Source organism: Anopheles maculipalpis, chromosome 2RL (assembly GCF_943734695.1).
Source record: "Anopheles maculipalpis chromosome 2RL, idAnoMacuDA_375_x, whole genome shotgun sequence".
NCBI lineage: Eukaryota > Metazoa > Arthropoda > Insecta > Diptera > Culicidae > Anopheles > Anopheles maculipalpis.
In genome coordinates this window covers 30823505-30844584 of record NC_064871.1, presented here as the reverse complement: position 1 = coordinate 30844584, position 21080 = coordinate 30823505, and the positions used below count along the sequence as shown (strand labels likewise).

General features: G+C 42.6%; 3 protein-coding genes across 4 annotated transcripts in view; 1 reads left to right on the top strand and 2 right to left on the bottom strand.

Moving 5' to 3' along the window:
• LOC126558885 (heme oxygenase 1) overlaps positions 1-21080 on the bottom strand; it is a 536918-nt gene that overhangs the window by 223664 nt on the left and 292174 nt on the right. The window lies entirely within an intron of this gene.
• The window catches only part of LOC126557160 (zinc finger protein 853-like), a 379636-nt gene that overhangs the window by 219321 nt on the left and 139235 nt on the right, over positions 1-21080 (top strand). The window lies entirely within an intron of this gene.
• The window catches only part of LOC126566376 (uncharacterized), a 99091-nt gene that overhangs the window by 6707 nt on the left and 71304 nt on the right, over positions 1-21080 (bottom strand). The window contains exons 5-8 of the mRNA XM_050223253.1: positions 14681-15115; positions 11779-11963; positions 2699-2805; positions 2461-2614 (exon numbers count right to left, since the gene is read on the bottom strand). Coding sequence (XP_050079210.1) covers positions 2461-2614; positions 2699-2805; positions 11779-11963; positions 14681-15115 — 881 coding nt within the window. The remainder of the gene's footprint in view (positions 1-2460; positions 2615-2698; positions 2806-11778; positions 11964-14680; positions 15116-21080) is intronic.

Here is a 21080-nt window from a genome sequence, read left to right as displayed (position 1 = left end):
TTTACATATGTGACCACACTGGCACATGGGAAACATTGTGGATGGGAGATGGTAAAGCGGAAGAGTAAAATATGATCAACTGTTGCACCGTGTGACTTTGTGTTGATCAATTTCCCTTTTCGGTTCGGTGAGTTTATTCTTATTGAATAACAGAAAAAGGGAAATTAAATCGAGTTCGATTTTCGCTGACGCCAGCGAGCAGAAAGGAAAATGAATTTTTAAAAATTGTTCAATTTGAATTTATAATGAAATAGATGTTACAGAATGTATCTGTATCGAAAAATCTAAAATTATTCCCAATAAAGGTTCGTCGCTTAAGGTCACCCTAGCTAATCTTTCGTTTTGCAGCCAGTTTATACGATGTTATGGCTTTTCTAACAACTCCCCAGATCTATCGACTCATTCATATGATCAATTAATTACAAATCTACTCTCAGCCTCGTCGAGATCAATAATAAAAACCATAAATTGTAAAACCACCTGTACCTAGGACGATCGTTTCGTTGTAGCAAACCAACGACCAATATGTACGCCCACTAACACTACCGTCGAAGCATGCATGTTCTATGGCTCACTGATCGATGATCGTGGGCCACCGTTTTGGCGGATCGGTGGCGTCGACGTCCGTGTGTGAATTATTTGTCCGTGGCACGATTTCCAATCCTTCCACCAACACTCCAGCCCCAACTGTTGGCGTAGTTAGAAACGGACAGGTGCTGTTTTTCTCATATCGGCATTCCCGTGTTAACGTGATTCGTGCTTAAATAAACAACCGTTTCCAAACAGACAGGTTCTACCGCACCATAAGGAAAAGCTTCTAGCCGTGGCATAAAAGAATTGATATCATTGTGAGCGATCAGATTGGTAATTAAATTCCTACCATACGCTTTCCGGAGCTGTGGCCACCACGAAGGATACACGATCACGATACGGCACACGGTAGGGAACCCCATTGGGGCGACTGTGCCTGAGCTAATTTGCTCCTGGCGATGCTTCATAAGCAGCTGTAGGAACTGTTGAATTGATCTCCTGCCGATCACTGGCCGCGTCATATACGGGGCAAGCATGCGGGTAATTATGTTGTTATGATCGGCCGTGTTCAGCTCCCATAATGAAGTGATTTTCGGGACGAAGGTGTATCAGATTGCATGCCTCAGTCGGGCTCATTCAGTTTGAAAACCATTTACTTTCTCTGTTACCCCGCGCTCAGCATTAGCAATCAATCAGCTGGGTAGTAGCTGTTCCCTGTTCACATACTGCGCTGGTTTCGATTTGATAACTCAGAACGATAAATTTAATTGCACACTTTAACAGCATGGGCTCAGCATTTTCGGCTTAGGTTCACTTCGCAAGGTCTCAACCAACTCGCAAAAAGGTCATAAAATAGTTCACATTACAGTAATGGCAACACGTTATGGATTGCGGACTTTGCTCGAGCCTACGCAGATCACTGATAAGGGCAGATCTTTCCTTGCGCTGCAGATGGAATCGATCCGATAAATCCATAAATCCATGCGGTTACGTCAAAATCAGCAAAACCGACCGGCCGAGTTTGTGGGTTCCGATCACTATCAGCTGCGTCAACTTGAGGCCTCCCGCTTGCGGCCCGGCCAGCTAATCCTCAGCTGTCCAGATCTGGCGTGATTTCAGATTGTCGGAGATCGTCAAAGTGTAGAGTCGCCAGCTTCTATCTCTGATGTCGCGCTGACAGCAACATATTGCCGACGACGACAACAGCGATGGGGGGCCGCCCGCCGTCCAACGCAAAACTCCCGACGGCGGAACAAACCGATCGCAATCGCCGCCATCGGCGGAACGATATTTAGCATTTGCAATAATTTCATCATTTCCTACGGCCATTTTCGCCGGTCCCGGAAACGTGTATCCTTGAAACGGTACACATGAAAACCAACACGCCCAACAACCTTGAGCAGTGAAAAACAGCGAAAAGCAATGTCTCCTCTATTGAAAGACATCTACGGAACGCAGACGACGAACCCGTTCGAATTTTGAGATTTTGTCATCTGGCCGTCCAGAGGTAACCACGGGTTATTTTTTTTATTTTCTTAAGTTTTTGTTCGTTCTTGTTCTCGTTCCCGTACTACCAACCGCATAGCTCATGATGTTCGGCGAGCTGTCGTAAAACTGCTTGCCATTGCGAATTGATTCTCGTATTGATCCGATAATGATCGAATGTGATCGGTCGAATGTTCCGCCATCGATTGATCGACGATTGCAATGAGAGCTGGCATTTCTTGTTAGTTCATGTTTGGCGTTTGCGTTTTTCAGCCAATGCCATTGCTCGGGGTGGTATGTTCAGGGTGGTCGTAGATTGGCAAGAGACCTCCCGTTAGGATTCAGTATGAAGGTGGTTGTTTTCGTTCTTGCGATCTCAATGTCATTCGGGCCGTTGTCAACAATGGACAAAGTATGCAAAATACACATCTAGTCTAGGCTTACCTTAACACCTGATTAGTGCACACGATCACCGATTGCTGGTTCGAGTCTTGACCGTCACGTACTTGCAGGACCACGTGCACCCACAGGAAGTCGCTCTGGCGGCGTTGCATTCGTACCAGCAGAATGCACGATCGGTCCTGTTCTGATTGAGTTACTGAGGAGTGAAAGGGGTTAGTAGATAAAGTAAAGAAGTCCATTAGATGATATTTCCATTTTCAAATCAATTTTATTGACTTACTTAGCCTATGTTTGCTTTGTGCCTCGCGTGTCGACTCCCAGTGCAAAAGCTGATACCAGGACACACCTTGGAGTTCACTTCGGTTGTAACCAAGATGAAATTCACCACTGGAAGTAGAATTGAATACAATTTAAGTCAAAAACAAACACTTTAAATAATTGCAGGAAATGTATTGGACTTTAAATCTAACAGCTTTTAAAAGTTAGGAGTTCCCCAATCAAAAAATCAATTATACTTTTCATTGAGTATAAAACAATTTCAACTAAAACGTACAATAATTATTCTTAAGGAATAATTGCAGCGATCAAAGTGGATACAACTGAAAAAGCAATACGCATTGCAATGATAAGATCATAACCTACTCCCTTCCATAGTTGATGGGAGCTCCGGGACACGTGTGTGTGGAAGCAAACATCATCGAAATAAATGAAACACGACGAGACCGGCCGTCGGCAAGTGTGCGGCAAAGCGCGACCATTTCTGTCCAACGCTGACAGCCAACAACCGTGAACACATGTTGCAGCGATGCTGCTGGCGGGTAAAAGACGAACATAAGAAAGTCACACACACACGGTACAGGACACGGCGGAACGGGAGGGAGTGGAGAGAAGAGATTGGGCATCTGCTGCGATTGAACCATACGAACGGTCAGCGCCCGTTACCCGTAGGGCTAATTCTCCTGGGATTCTCTGTGCCGCGCGCACAACCGTGGCAACCGTGGCCGGGAGAACACACAGACAAAACGACAGAAATCAATTAAATCGATTAATCGTATTGTTTTTCGTTCGTCTCCATCATAGTTACCTCGTCCCTTCACAGCTCCCCTAAAAACCGTACTCAGCCGGTTGCACACTAAGACGCAAACTAAGATTCAAAGTGAACCAAAAAAAAAAAAAGGAATATCGATGATGTTGGCCAGGGATCGATCGATCGAATCTTGGTTTTCCTCGACTGCCACGTCTCGAAGGTGGTGGCACGCAGGAAGCGCTCCAGCTATGCTCCAGCTATGGTCGGCCGTTGTCGGATATCCCGGTCGGTTCATATCAAAAGGTTTAGAAATTTATCTTTCACCACCAGCGGATCAGCCACCCCCAAAGTCAACTGATCGACTGATAAGTTTGGGGGTGAGCATAAGGGAGCGTAAGGGTGGCGAGCCGACGACACAGAAATGGCGAAGAAGGTATGCGCGTGCGGTTGGCTTTTATCGTGGCCGATTTGGGTTCCAATCGAAGTTGTTTCGGTGTGCGTCTGTGTGTGCGTCCTATGGGTGAGAGTCTGATGGCGCGCGCGCGCGATCGCCGTTCGCTTGTTCGATGATGGCCCGCGGGAACGTTATGAATCGATTAGTCAAAGTGATGCTGTTGTATTGATTTCGATGCTGGTCTCTCTCGGTGGAGGTCAATGTTGGTTGCTACAGATACGGTAACGCCACAGATCATGCTATCTGTCCTTGGCATTGTACGTTCAGGATGCCACACTGAAGAACACGCACACACAACTACTTGAATAATTTACTATTTTTCATTAACATTAAATCAAGCAAACAACAAACACATAAAAACTGCTTGCCATGGAATCAGTTCAGAGTTCATAATAAATATAACAAATGGCTTACATGCGATCCTATCGCAACTCGTAATGAATATTCCAACGTATTCATGTCACCACTTTAAATTCTAGCCTACAGGAAGTTGACCTTCCCATTACACAGGATCAAGCTGTATCTGCAATTGATATCTTATTTAATACTGTTTTGGTAAGCTTGTGTGTGCGCCAAGACATATATGGCGCTCCTTTATCCCTCCAGGATACGGTAACACCTACCTGAATTCTTCTGAACCAGTAATGATTACAGTTCCTCGCGTTTAGGCGCGTTTTGGGACTTACAATGTGCTGTTTGTTTGCTCAAGCGCAAACACAGTGGTAGCTACAGGCAAGAAGTTTTTAAGAAAGGGAAAATAAAGTATTTAACCTATTAAATGACCTCTTTGCAAATATTTCCGGATAAAATAATTTAAAACGTCAGTTTCGTTTCTTTGTTTTGCTAGCATCATTGAAACCCATAATTAGTGAAATGTCAAATTTTGGAATGGAAGTTTGCGAGGCGATCCTAACCTTATATATCACCTATAGTACATTAACTCGACCATGAGGCTAGTTTATTTAATTGATGATTTAATCTAAGTGAAATAAGGGTTGGGTTTAAGAGTTTTTAAAATAAGCTATACACCCAAAAGACTTCGTCATGCTTCATAGTGCTCTATAGAGAGGGTCAAGAATAAGAAGGAGAAGTCAAAATCAAATACATAGATTGTAGTATACAATCCAAGAACTCTTCGGCGAAGAAAATATTTTTTTGCTTAAAAAGTTAGTAATACTTTTCCCAAAATTTTATATGCATTTCGGCTGCAACATAACAAAACACAAAAGGCACACAAAAGACACGAAAACAAAACAACACAATCGTCACATACTCGACGCCAGATCCATTACATGGAGCAAAGTTGTAGGATTTAATTCCATCGCGGTCACCCGGTTGATTAATGGTGGCGTTAAAGTGAAACAAGATCGGCGTTGGCACAGTACAATCGGGGTCTGTGCGTGTGTGTGTGTGAATCGAGAGGAGGATTTCCCATTCCGAAATTTCGTTTTGCTTTCGGCTGTCTGTATAGCGCACGAGAAAGTGTAAGTATTATTAACAGCGTACGATGTATGATAAAATTTTAATACCTTAATGTTTTGGTTGGTATAAATAATACGGGAAAAAGCAGTCCAGCGACGGCACATACGAAGAGTATTTAAGCTAACAATTGCTTTGAGTCGTGTGACAAATGAATGAAAACAAACCAAAAATGTAGGTTAAGAGCTAAAGTTCCAATTCGACTTATATGACGTTTGATACGCGGTATTGAAAATTTTCCTATAAAAAAGGATTTTTTTCGCATTCCCGACCAACATTGCAGCATTATAATAATCTACGGTGGATGGGTCTGCCTACTAGGCCAGCTGTTGACACGCGGTCGCGAAACGAGCCTCCGGACATAGGCCACGATTATTCGTTTGGTCACGGGTCGGGGGTGCGGCAGAAAATTGAATTCGATTATGCCGCACCATATCGATATCGGTTTCTGCGCGATTTTCCGATTTGCAGTGTACGAGCGTTCGTTCGATCGATCGTTGTGGCTCAACGTTGGTCCGTTGAAGGCGTCGAATCGGATAATCGTTGCATCCCTTGCTTCGGGCGCCGGTTGAGTGGGCCTTGAAGGGCGTGGCAGGGATGGTAACCGCAACGGAATCCGTGGAACCGATCGCACAACCAACATCGACTAGGTGCCCTTTACTGTTTCGATTTGATCGGCTCATATCGAATAGTAAAATGTAATCGATGAGCACTGATCGACCGGATCCATCCAGAAGGGAGGGCGTTTGCAACGTATGACATATGCCAACATAAGCTGCAGGCGCTAGAATGGCGAAAGTAAAATCAAACATTCGATTTGAGGATGGGTTCGGGTATCGTCCGTACGTTCCCTCGGGCATACAAACATGCGCAAGATACGCGATGAAGGTTTTGAAGGTACCGTTGAGATCCTTTTTCGTTGGATTGCGGTTAGTTGACCTTGCCAGTGTGGAGGCGTGAAACTGGCCAATCTTTGCCAGACATACACATTCAAACAGGCAAATAGAAGCTTAACTTTTTGCTCTGTAAAGTAAAGATGAATTAAGCTAGTAGAATTCTGAATGTTAATTCTTACTCCACCGGACAGCTTAACGTTTTGCAAATGGTCACTTAAGAACCCTCGCGTTACCTTCCCTCCGATACTTGTCTCAAATTTGCCAATCGCTTGTTTTCTGGCTGTCAAAATAGTCGACGCTGCACCATGCCCCAACCTGCCACACCGAAAAGCATTACGCCACCTATGCCCTATTCCACTTTGCTGGCTGCCCCCTAATCCAGCCAACGACCTCACGCCAACGACTGGCCTAATCCTCGCGGAGCACGGAGACAACGACGGCAACAACACACATAAAGGCGGTTTCGGGAGATGCTTGAGCAAAATTGTTTCTGGAGCCCCCACAAGTCGTCCAGTTGATTGGTTTGCGTTTTGGTTTGTCTATATCTACATCTCTCTTTCCCTCGAAGACTCGGAATTAGTCACTTGGTGGGGATTTTGTCTCATTGGTGATGGCGCTTGTGATCCGGTGACGCGAAGATGGGACCATGGCGCACATGGCAGATGATTAATCACTCATTTTAATTTTTATCAATCACATTTTTCATTTTACGCAAGGGTAAAGGACCGGACATTTCGAGGTAAGCGACGGGACGGGTGGAAAAGTAGTGAATGTCTTGGGGAATTTGTTATGGTAACGACCAAAGGAAGATCCAATTTCGGGCGTTTGGGTTTAGGTGCACTGGCATCTGGAAAGTGCTTACAATATTCATTAACCTAGAGTTGAGCGGGCTTCAGTAAAGGGTGCTCCTTGCTTCAAGCGAGGAAATATTTTTAGGTTTTTAATCATTAATCAGATAAACAGTTCCCAAAAAAAATTGTCTAGTTGCTAATGCCTAAACCATATTAACCACCAAATTGTATGACACTTTTACCTGTGCTTGTATGTAATTGTATGAAAGATCAATTTTCTTTTGTATTCAACAAACAGAAGCTGATAGCAAAACGTATTACAAGTAAGTTCTACTACCCATGTTTTGAAATTGCTTGAAAATGTCTCGGAATGATGAAAATAGCAAAAAATGAACACAAAACAAACGTTCCAAATAAAATCGCCAGCATCCTAAACGATTGCAAAAGCCTTTGCAAACCTTTGCAATTCTGTCTTCCTGAATTATCTCACTTTTTATGACTGTGTTTACATTTCCTTTTACGTGTGCCTTGAACAACTGTTTTGCAATCCGAATTTCAATGTTCAGAATGCTCGCCACAGCAAAACACGTTCAATAATACACCCTACGCGAAGAGATTGATTGCGGCAATGGAAAGGGAATGATGCGAGCGAGCGGGTGTCTAAATATGTGTAAATAAAATATTTACGTCGCCTGGAAAAATTTCACCAGCTCTGTAGACCGTGTGCAGGCGCCTTGTCTCCGGGAAAGAACGATAGGAAGAACGCTTTTGCTCCTTCGGTGATCGGCAATGATGCAACAAGCATGCTGAGCTGATCGGCTTATTGTATGTAAAACAAGACATGTTTTGTGCTGTTTTCTCTTCCACGTACGCATGAGGTTGCGATTTTCCACCCGCTGTGATACAGCGGCTTATGCTTCACTATTGTATTTGCTGCGTATTTCTTGCTACTTTCGATAAAACGATCCTTGCATAGCGACGGTATTCCGCGTAAGGAGCTGTTTTAGTGCAAACACTAATACATCAAACGACAATATTCATCTAATAACGCAGCACAAACAGTTGCCCAAAACAAGCACGGATGAGACGGTGCTCCGATATCTCACCCAATGTTGGGAGCATTCCGATGCGGTGGTTCGATCGGAATGCCAACCGATTGAATCATAAGCCTGTTCACGGGGAGATTCGTTTGGTTGCGCTTATGGTTCGCGTTAAACTCTATCGCGGGTGACCCGCTTCATAGCTCACGGGCTTCATGGTCATGGTTTCACGCCGACGGGCTACAAACACTGGATGGCCTCGACAGAAAAACGAACAACCATTTGTGTTTTACGAGCTGGCCGGTACACGAGCAATCGTTCATTGCAGCAGGCAAAACACATTTATGTTCTATGTCGGCTTGGGTATAGGGGGTTGTGTTAAGGTTAAGGAAAGGCAGATCGGCAGGAATGAACAGCAATTCGCTTATGTTTTTTAACCGTTTAATGAAGAATCTTACAGCTACACGGTAGATGATTTTAGGATGCAATGTTGAATGCTACTATTCGTAAAATGTCTATTGAATTTCTTAAATAAGTATTGCAATTAATTACGGTTGACAGATGAGGTTACACCTGTCAATAAAACAAATTTAATTATTTATATTTCATTTTACAATTTGAATTTAGTTTACATTATGTGGACCTGCTAGGTAATGGTGATCTATCTAATAGTTTACTGGATTTAATGGTATCACGTAGATGGATCAATCAGTCAGACACTACGAAGAACAGGTCCAAATGCAATTCAAAGCCCGGATTTGCTGTATAAAGACAAAACACATGTTATGAGTTTATTCAATCAGTCAACAATAGCGTAAACCGAATCCCGCTCGTCTCCGTGCAGAAAAACGACTGTAGAGCCGAAGATAGCATTAAGCGAACGATTTCGGTTGAGGCAGGCCTAGACTTGTCCTTATGTTCTTGCAAGCAGTCCTAACAGTCTTTGCGACCAGCGTAGTGATTTGTGCAGTTTGAAAGTTGCCTCTAGATCTCACAATAAAACTAGAAAAAGATACTTGTAGGAGCTTAGAATAGCGTTTTTCGATGATTGAAAGGAATAGAAATGATCCGAAAGGTTGGACATTGTGGAGTAAAATATCTGTCACATCCGAACCGAATATGTATAATCAGAAGATCATGCTGGTGTGACCGGAGGGATGTACGTAGTAAATTGCAAATTTCTAAAACTTTGGGAAAATTTTATACGAACGCCCGCCAACAAATGCTTGTAGGGTTGTGTCGCGGATTTTAGGAAATTTATCAGAATATAACAAATTGTGCTTTGAAATGCTGCTCTTCGAAATTCTATCTAATTTACTATGTAGCTCAACCATTTCGCCTTGGAATTAATATCTGTTCTATTAGATGGAGCCTCATTTGGTTGACCAGCAGACCACAACAGTTATGAAGACAGCAAAAATGGATTTATCTGTTAAAGACGCGTTAAACTAACTTCCAATTTCAAATTGATATATATCCTCCTTCTGATACTGAAATTCTTTCCGAAAACAAAAAAATCTCTGATGTGCCTTAGTCATCAAATACTGAATCGTTTAACATTGTGTAGTTTAAGGGAATAAAAACACCTTCGTTAACAACCACTTGCCACTTCCGGGTTCATAGTACAACGCAGCATGAATCAACCATTCCATAGTTCAGCGTCTCAAGCGACTTAAATGACATCAACGATTCCCTGCCTGCTGCTCGCAGAACACGAACCCGGATTTGAAACTCCGTAATTACAGTACAGCAAGGAATTACAGATCAGCGATCGATCGATTTGCTTATGTTTAGATTAGGTAAGATTCTCGTGAATTACATTATAATCCCGACAAATGCAAATCATTTGCATGCCAACTCACACACTCGGGCATAACTCACCCAAGAGTAAGTGGAAGAAGTGAACATCGAGCGGACTGAAACTGCCCGGACGGAAGAATTCGCGACAGACCGGTGTGGCCCGGTGAACTTTAGTGTTGATAATTGGACCGATCGACGGAACTGGATCGAGCGGGTCGAATGCACTTTTCCGCAGTGCCGACACAAACCCGAACGTGAATGATGAATCGAGTCAACGATTATCCTAAATTGCGCACTTGTCCAACTGGTGGAAAAAACATAGTGTCTGACGGAACGATGCGTACAGGCATGCTGACCTTTCGCCCAAAACACACCCGATGCCGGTGTGCCTAGATGGAGTACGGAGAGTGATTTTGGTTTAGTTTGGTCCTATTAAACCATCATCACTACATCCACCCGAGCGTGGAAAGGTGCTGGAAGTGATTTTGTTTGGTGTTTTTGCCAAACGATCAGAGGAACAGACAAAACCGAAGTGAGCACACTTGTTCAACCGCTTTGTAGAGCTTTTGCATTCACCGTCGGTGCAACATCGGTTTTCGTAAGATGCTTTACTTTTCCTCGAACCGGGGCTAGTGGTACATTATCAAAAATTTATCTTCCAACACTTCCAAAACATTCTCTTCTGATTCACCGTTCTTCTGATCCCAACTATTATGGTCCATTCATCATACGATCGTTTCCTCGCCTTAGCTTCGCACATCAATCATTTGTAAACAATCAGTTCGTTGGGTTTATGTTTTTGTTTCTTGCCTTTTTCAATGTATTGAACAATGTGTATGTGTACGGGTAGAAGGTTAATAGTTTTAATATTTTAAAGTTCTGCTCCGTTTATGCTACGAACAAGAACAATCTGAACTGGATAATAAGTGTTTGAAGTTCACATATCCTGGTGTCAATTTGTAAGAGCAGAATTATAGCAGAATGTAAATTATTATAATTTTTGCATAAGGAACGAATGATCAAATAGCTTTGAGCATTGCCTATAAAAATATCAAATCCTACTATAAATCAGAACTGCACTTCTCTGAAGTTGCTGTAATGTTCCTTAAAGTATTGAAGATGCTGATTAAAGCATTACTTAAAATAGTATTTATAGTTCTCTTAATAAACAAAGATAGGCACAATCATTGTTTGATCTTATATAATCATCTTTATCACAGAATTGAAATTATTTATTTATTTATTTACAATCGAGTATGACGGTCCAGCGCCGTATTGTCAGGAATTGAAATTAAACATGGCAAATTTCAAAACGAATGAGTTGACTTTTCAGTGACTGGTTGGTACTGGCAGAGAGCGCGTGAAAAATCGCAGGATGCTACTGTCGGACACAATTACCAGACTTGAGCACTTGGACACTTTAGAACTTTAAATCAAGATTACCAGACGTGTGAATAAACCAAAACAAATGCCTAAAATGCCATCCTAAATTAGGTAAAAAAAAAAAAAACATAAACGAACCCAAATGTCCCAAACCAAATTCCTCTTAATGTCTTTCTTAAGTATATGAAAATCTCTTCCACCGCACTAAACAACGCAACAAAGCTAAATTGAATAACGCGTCTGAACAATCGATCGTTAATGATGGGCGCCAGTCAAATGCAAGTCAAATTTTCGACGCATACAATGACTATTCCATCGCAACTGGTCATGAATTATTAATGTGCTACCACATTTCGATCAACGCTATTCCCGGCAAGCTCGGCAACATTTTCAATCTCACAAATGATCCCGTTAGAAGGGGGATCCCGTACCCCCGAATCCAAACTCCGACCGTGCTCGCATTTCGCCCACCCACAGGACATGTACTCACTTTTTGTCAATGTGCACCACCTTCATGTCCATCGAGTGGATCGTAGTGAAGACGTTGGTCGCACCCTGGACGACGCATTCGCGCGTTTCCGGCATGGCGATCGGAGTGCAGGTCGCGATGAAGACGGGCTCGTTACGGCTGCACAGCGGCAGATAGGACAGATAGTGGCCCTGCACTAATACTACCTGGAGGGCGAGAGAAACGGAGGAGACAATGTCGGCGTGGTGCCAACCCGGTTAGAAAATGTCATCGTGCTATAGGGCTGTTGGTCTGTCCATAAAAAGGGCAATTTTAACAAGCCCGGTTTAGGGTTAGTTCTGTTAGTGCTGGACGAGATGATTAAATAATGGCAACCGCGGTGAGACCAGGTGGTCGAGCAGAAATGTTCATTAGGGTGAGATTTTGCGAAAAGGTCAGCAAGGGTGTTATGGAGTGCAAGCATTCGGTTAGTTACGGTGCAGGGTTAATAAAACAAGCGAGAGTGCAGAATAATTTGAAAAAGCCCTATTACCATGAGTGTAATATTTATTTTTTTAATCATCTTAGTCGATTGATCGTTCCTGCAGCGTTTGTATTGCAGCAAAGCAATCGAAATTCTAGCAACCATATTAGCTGCTAATCAGATATCATAGACTTAGTTCCGTATAGACGCTGTTACTTCCTGATCTTTAAATTACCTTGCGAAGGGCAAACGGAAACGGATCGGCACACGTCAGGAGTGTAGTTTCCCGAAGTCTCCAACCAACTCAGGGCCCTTAGCCCTGAAACCTTCAATTAACCTGTGCACTCTCTGCGTCACTTTACACCCAGTTGCATCACCATCAGCACAGCTGAAGGATTGGTTCCAGTGCTCAGTTAGAACGTGGTTAGTCCCATAATTTTTTATAATTGGTTGCTTGATGCGAACATTCCCCATTGCTACGGTTGGTTTGTTGTTGCAGAGAATCGATCGTCACCTTGTGGGGATCGAGGCAGGTGCGCTTCAGCAGGAGGGAAGATGCTTCAATCGTTGTCGTCGTTGTCGACGGGCCATCAATCGAAAGTGTGTCCGCGACTGGTGGCCTAAAGGCTTGGACGGATAGGACCGTCAATTACCGCGAGGTGACGTCAATATTGGTAACCGTGTGATGGTGAGTGAGACTATATGGACGCACGTAAGTGGATTTTATGGGGTAGAAAAAATTCTATTCGTTCGAACTTAATGCTGTCTTAATTGGTTTTATCAGCAAATTATCTACTGATTATTTGCATTTGAGTAATTAATCCAAGAACTGTGTGTTGTTTTACTTTAGCTATTTGCATATTTTAATTGCTTACTAGATTACAAATCTTCTTGGACGGACTGGTATCACCATCTGGAAATTCGTTATTTCATGAAAAGTGAAAGAAAATCTTAATCCGTAGTTTCAAATCTCCATCAGAATTTTACTAACTTGAACCTATCCTCTAAAGGTCATACTATACTAAACTCAGTATTATACTTTCTCGTCCTCATAAGGCTGAAGACTTCATGGGTACTATATGAGCTTTGTTGTGCAGCATAAATTGTTTTCGAGCTGTAAATCTTACAATGCAATTTGATGACACCTTTCTCCAGACGCTGTGCATGAATGATCACCTGGTGTCATCTTTTCTCTGTACATTCATTAGGTTCCCAACTGAAACGGTCACATAATGTTCCTTATTGGATATCATTTGACCGAGGTTCAACCTTAAAAAAAATGAACTAGTGGGTGTGAAAATAATTGAATAAAATGTTTTGCTTTGCATTTCACATCACATCTATTATCCGTCAGCAAATGCTTGTTTAAAAAACGGAAGCGAATAAGTACATCGTCTAGGCTAGGGAGGACAGTTTCGCTAGGCGTTACGGAAATGTAATATCTCTTCATTTCCTGTAACCGAACCCAACTGCAATGGAGATGTCGTACACTGGGCCACTGCACAGTCCATTCGGTCGTATGCAGTCTACAAAGTGGGTGGAATTTAAGGCCCAATAAGTAGGTGGAATATAGAGACATCACTCGTTCACAAGGGGAAGGATTCTTCTCCCGTGCTTCGTATATTGATGGACGACGGTTACGGTAGTGAAGCTTGCGAGTCAAAAGTCAAACGAAAGACTCGCATTTGATTGACTTCGTGCCCAAGCCACTCGTCGCCCGGTAGGCGCGGTGTAAGAGTAAGATTGTTCTGTTGACGACATGGCTCACAATTCACAATACGAACGTGGTGAGGAGTTGCACCGGGGGTGAAGTTTTGGATTACCTACCCATTCGTTAAAGCTTCCCTGACTTGCTAAGGTCAGGGTTGTGCGGAAGAAAATGTATCCAATGCTGCAACTACCATCATCACTGTGGAGGTCCGCGAATAATCCAACTATGCATACAATGAGCGGATTAGTTGCTACCCTGAGTAGTGGCTAGAGTTCATCATCATCGTCGCACATCGTCGTGTGGTATTGTCGACAGCCTGGGCATTATTCTTATCCGTGCAACGCATCTCGGAGCTGGTGAAATAAATTATTGGATCCAATTATGTGAGCGGGAAAAGCTCGTACGTGTCCCGGGAGTCTGGAGACGCATGTTGGAAGCTTATTTCAATTATATTCTTTTCGCGTGGTGAGGGCCACAGAGGTACCGTAATCGGGCGCAATAAGATTAGTGTTGGATTAGTGTCGCATGGAAGAAGGTAAAGGTGTCACATTACTGAGCCAATTTGCGAATGGAAATAGAGCAGGATCGATAGCAAAGAAGAGAGTGGAGTGACTGATTATATTTGAAGTACGATTTTAAAAGTCACACCACAATTTGTATTTTATAGAATTCAACAGAATGCAACAGATACGTTAGAACAGATACGTTAATAGCAACGTTAGAAGCAACAGATAATTACGTCCACGTACCTTCTGATCACCAAACCGCATCTGGCGCCTCGCATTCCTGCTCACATTCATGCGACACAGAAAGATTCGCTGTTCACCATCCAGAAGCGACGAACCCGCCGTTGAACTTGAGGAACCGCTACCACCACTCCCACTTCCGCCGCCCCCAACACCGCTCGTGCTGGCCACAGACGAACCGGAAGGCGAAAGGGAACTCCCATGCCCGTGATGCAGTAGATGGTGATGATGATGACCGTGATGATTGTGATGATTATTGCTAAGCAACTGATGATTGTGCTGCTGCTGATGGTGATGGTGAAGGTGATGATGATGGTGATGGTGGTGGTGGTGACCCGTATGCTGCGAAACACCTCGACTCAGCTCGCTCTGGATGGCACCATGATCCTGCTTGTCGATAATGTCGTAAACGGAGTCACCGTGTATGAGGAGGTCCTCCTGAAAAAGTGAGCGAAGCGAAGCAAAAAAAAAAAATGAAGGGAAATTAAATCACACGATCATACACCTAACTTGAGATTAAAAATGTATCCTCAATGTTTTCGAAGGACACTCCAATTAATGGTTGTAGCTTCCTTAAACCGCTTCAAAAAAAAAAAAAAAAAACACGGTACAGATTATAAAACGATTAAACGATGATCAACGAGGACCAACCCATCGCCAACGGTCGCTGCTACACGTTAAGGGCTGGTTGGATATCTTTGTCTTTAAAGAAAATCGATCATTACAAGACCTGCTGTATTGAGCGGTGCACCTCGCAACATTGTGAGTCCCCGGGGTCAGAATTCTATTCCAACGCTTTCAATTGCGCTTTACGAAACAAACTGCTTGTATCTGATGATTTCCATTCAACCACCGCAGAAGCTTGGAACACCCACCCAGAATTGGGATTTTCTGCGAAATCCTTTTATTCTGCGTGCGTCCGAGCTCTTTAGCTCATTCGATTCGCGTTCTGATAGTGCATCTGATAATCTTTCGGTGTTGATATTCAATTTCATCGCACCAAACCACTCATCGCTTCCCCTTGTCCCGAGCAAAATGCTGCAGCGAAGCGACGAACGATCGCTTTCGGCGAGAATCGACGCACAAATCGTGAGTGTGGTGTTATACGCAAGAAAGAAAGTAGCGCAAGCGTGGCGTGAAAGAAAATTTCCAAGGCAACACAGTAAAAAGCGTTTCATTTGCATCGCTTCTGCTTCATTCTTTGGTTTGATGGTGGAATGATCTTGCACACGGCGAGCAGCCATTCCACTGGAACAAACTGCAGGTAAATTGAACCTCATTCTAGCCGCTGGCAGTGGCCGTATCGTCCAAGAACCGGGAACCGAAATGATAACCGCCCTTCGGTGTGTGCCTTCGTGGAATTGCCGGGTGGCAGGAGGGAAATATTTATGTGCGAATAATAATCATCATAAATATCATTTTAAATAAGTGCTCTCTGCACTTGTGGAAAGCATGAGGCAAAAGCGGATGGATGGACGGATTTGGGGCCAGTTCTATGCAATAGTATTCGATCGTATCATCATCGCTTTAATCTGCCTCGGAATCAAAGGGAAGAAAATCAATTAAATATGATCCAACGCTTGGACACACGCAATACAGCTTGGTGCCACTCGGTGACATCACGATGGGGCAAAATGGTGTGCTTGTGTCTCAGCACTTCAACCAGAGCACTTCAACAATTGTTGTAAAATAATTGACATGAAAATGTAAAAAAATATTTATTTAAAAAAAAGTTAGGTAAAAACCATTTCAATTTAGACCTTTTTGTTTTTTTAATTTTAAATGACGACTTATCTTACTTCTTGGTTATTGTTTGATCCTTTGATCGATGAAAACTATTCCAAGATGGTGGTGAAAGTTAAATTACTATAAATAATTACATGGGTTCCATTTACTTTCTGGAGTTCTACGATCAAGAAAAAAATTGCAAAAATATTTCCGTTTGGTCTCGAGCGGCTTCTTTTAAAATAAATGCTCATCTTTTTACAATACCTTTTGAACCTCATTGCCCGTAGCCTTATTATAGAAACAGCATGATTAAAAAAAGTCCAGAAAGAATAGTTTATTTTTTGAGAAAACAAATAAGAATGTACTAGTAACGGCTGAGGTCAGTTTGAGCTCTTGTTTGACAAGTGCTTATTATCACATGAATAATTTCGTTTTGGAAATTCACGATAAGTTGTGTCTGGTAACAGTGTACATTATTATAAGTATAAATTTCACACTTTTAACGCGTCGAACGATAAAGCCATAAATAAAGCCTTTGGAATCTCGTGCTTGACTGCTGAATTTGCAGGCCCCTACAGCAATGCAATGGGTGATACTGGAAGCATTTGTGATCAGTCATTAAGCAGTTGATCACCATTTCTAGCAACTGTTCTCAGGGATAAAAATAAAATTCGTAGTTGGAACACATTTTCAAAAACTTTTGCTTAACTTTTTTGGTCATAGATGCATCAAATCCATCGAAAATACTTTAATGTTAGGGAAAAATTTGTGAATAAGTATAAAAATTTAAGGTTTATTTTAATATTACTGCAAACTTTGGTATGCAAAATAACCAACACAAAATTTAAATGAAGTAATATTATAAAAAGAATTCCTTATATTGTGTCCTAACAAATTATGAGACCTTTCCCATAGTGCTGTTTCGAAATGAAAATGGATTTCACTCTTGTAATTGCTTCATTTAGCCCGGCATGTGTGATCGTGATCGTGATAAGAATGAACGGTCCTGATCCTCTCTCGAGAAAAAAGGCTCGTGCTGCCATGATGGTCCACTGTCGTCAACGTAATAATTGGTGACCGCCCCATCGTTGGACCAACGCACTTGACGTGAACGTGGCCAATGTGTCTTTTTGCTTTTCTACGGGGCTCTGCAACTGTCTCAGAGCTAGCAATTATTTCTCTCTTATCGGTCGGGATAATTATACACAAAGGTAATACGATTTGAAATTGGTAATAGAGTCCTAATAAAAGTCCTTTTGCGCTATTGCACATTTCGGAATACAGATTTAATACTTCATACTCACAATTTCACGCAATACAGCCAGGCCATTCCCAAGGAATAAAAAAAGTATAGGAATTTCTCTTTCTATCTGAAAACTTTATGTAGCATTGAAAGAGTGTAATGAAAACACCTTTTATGCCCAACGTACACACCGATCGCAGATCAAATGAAACCGAAAGTGAACGGTTCTCCTGGTTAAACCGGACCAGTGCGTGCATGTGTTTAAGCGTATGTTTCTTCACTTTCAGTTTCCGCCCCCAATTGACCTAAATGTGTGACGATAAATTTAATTCCACAGCATCCAACGTCTCACCAAACGCTTTCCGCTTAACCCGCGCTGTCGAACCCCGACTCACATTGAGGGGTGGAAAAAAACGGGAGGTCGACACAGTCATCAAACGGCTAAGGTGTGGTCCCGGAGCACGTAACCTAATTGAAATTAATGTCTGTTTATCCTCGGGCTTAGCTTGCGAACCATTTCGGCACCGAAGGCACCTCCAAATTACTGCCGATGCTGCTGCTGATGATGATGATGAGGAAGACAGTGTGCGAAGGTTATTGAATTACAGGCCGAGAGCAACATCCACAAACCCAAATATTCATGCCCCAGGTTGCTGTAGATATATTAGAAGTGTTGGAGTGTTGATAAATGGATTAAAATTTATCAAACGAAACGCTGGTCCACCGTGGCACTCACTGTGGCCCACGGGATTGTTTTGGTGTGGTTCGGCTCAGTTACCAACATGACTCATGGCTTCTGGTACCGAGATTGCGAACTGAGATAGATCACCGTGGATTTTTCCTTCGCTCACCAACGTGGATGTGAATAGCCGACGGTGAAATCGATTATTGAACCAAAGTCCCTATCGTCATGTTTCACACATTTTATTGCCATTAAGTTTTTTTTTTCTTTCCACCCTACCATTGGTGCCGAGGTTGTAGGTGAAACCAAGAATTAGTGTCCAGTGTTTTGATTGGAGTGAACGCACGTGTGTGTGTGTGTGTGGTTGGGCCGTAAAAACAAGAGGCTCTATCGACACCCGAAAAAGGGTTGGAATGGGTTTGTTGCGGTTTTTTTTGTTTGGTGCCATAAATGATTGATCGGTTTTTAATGGAGGGCTGGTAGAATTGTAATCAATCACAATTGATATTTATCTACTTTGAGTTGGTTTTGCTAGGAGGTTCAATTCAATAAAACACTTCGACGGTGTGGTTTTGATTTGATAATTTTTAATTATAAACTATTTGGTATGCAAGTCGACACATCAAAGGGAGTTAATACTACAAGTTGTAGAAAATGAAACACTCAACAAAATCGTTTTGTCCGGAACACATAGGCGCTTAGTATTAAAACTATTTAAATAATTATACATAATGTTTTGAAGAAACCCAGCTTCCCTGTTGTTGCTTCAACTACGACTTCTTAGACCACATTTCGAAGCATAGCAAGCAAGTATGTAATGTTGCGAAAACATTTCCTCAAACTTCCAATTCTGGAGCTCAAACATTCTCCCACATAAATTGTGTGCTGTGCATGACAACCGCATGTATGCGTTGTTTTGTTTTAATGCTCTCTGTATCTGCATGTACAGACAAAGCTACGCTGTCGACAACCTGTTGCACTGCCTGTGCAGACGAAAATCCGACACACCTGTGCCTCAGTGTGCTACGGGAAGGATCAATTGGAAAGGTTAGCTTGAGCTATGTTTGAGCGCATTCGGTGCAACCTTGTGCCTGGCTAACCGGGGCGCACGGTGGTGACTAATATGATATCATAATTACATTAATTTATCGATAGCCATTTACTGCACCCCGGGGAATGCACATTCGCCGTATCGTGCTGGGCCTTCTCATGCACCGGTTGCACTTTGCATGTAACTTGAGATGCTTGTGCTTCACGCTTGCTCGCTCTCGGGCGGGTAGCAACAAAATGGAGTCAAGTGGATTTTTTGAACTTAATCGGTTGCAGTGGTACATTTATTGTGGGTCTGGTCTAGTTTTGCCACGATTTGGCAAAAGCTTAAATAGATAGGTTCTTTAAACTCAACCGGTACGTCAGCCAGCAATGGAGCAGGTGAACGAAATCATTTGTGACTGTAATATAGGTTAAGATTATGGAGAGTTTTTTTTTATTTGTTTGAACAGAAAATAAAATGCTTCCGGATAATGGTGTGGTTAAGGTTTTGAAACGGCTTGCTGCGGTGTTGTTGACTCGCTTGCAAGCCTCCCACAGCACTGACAAGGAACAGGTGTATAGTTTGCTTTAATCCCTTTTCAATGGCAGTAATATGGGTAATGGAAGTCAGTGTCTTAAGCGCGAAAAGAATTATAATACTATTATTTAATGCATAACAATCCATGCCAATGGACTTAAAAAATGGAATGGAAATAATTTGTTATTTATTAATATAGATACATTTGAATGTAGCAAATAAAAAATAGAATAATATCTTCAAATTTGTCAAAATTCTGATTATTTATCTATAGCCAACTTCATGCCAATATAATATTTTACACTTTTTGTCACTCTAGCAAAACTTCTCACACTGTGCTCGCTCTGGACTCATTCGTTACGCTCGCAACCGCAGACAGGAGATGGTGCAATTGCATTCGGGTTTGCCTTTGATGCAACCCGAATGCACCTTGCAGGTCCATCGTAAAACCTCGCAGCACCGTCGAGTGCAAGTGCAAACTGTTCCAGTACCGTGAAGGTTCTCGCCGTGTAGCGAGCGGCAGCCAAATGGCTGCACTTAACACATACGATGGAAAGCAGTAACAACAACACTTAATGTAAATGAAATCACAAATCCGAATGGAAACGATCATTTTCCGTGAATTTATTACCCAACCGGTGTACCGACAGCGCTGAAGTGAACTGGGCTGGGAAACGATGACAGTGGAGAAGTAAAAAACAAAAAACTTTTCGAATGACAGCAGGAGGTATAACAGTTGGCACGTTTATCTAAATGTAATTATTACTATTAGACAGCAAATGCGATTAGTGCAGGCGCGGGTGTAGTTCTTATGAGGCGTTTTTGTTTTGTTTTTTTTCCAAAAGCCAGTTTTTCTACCTTTGCTGCCCAGTTGAGCAGGCTAATGGGTGGGTGTCAAGTTAGCCAACGGAATCAAAATTTACTCCACCCGGTGCCTCCAGTGCCGAACCAGGTGGGCATGCGCTTCAACTGTCATCGACCTGTCATGCCGGTGCTCATGGCTACCAAGCCATTTGGTAGAGATATTTAAGCAAAGAAACCCATTAGAAACCGTGCAGTCTGCAGTCGCAGATGCAACAGCACCGCGAGACTCCATCATCGATTAAGGCACGAATTTTTGTCGACTCATCATCAAACGATGTCTTTAATCTGGACAACGGTTATCGTTCCCGCTCGATCG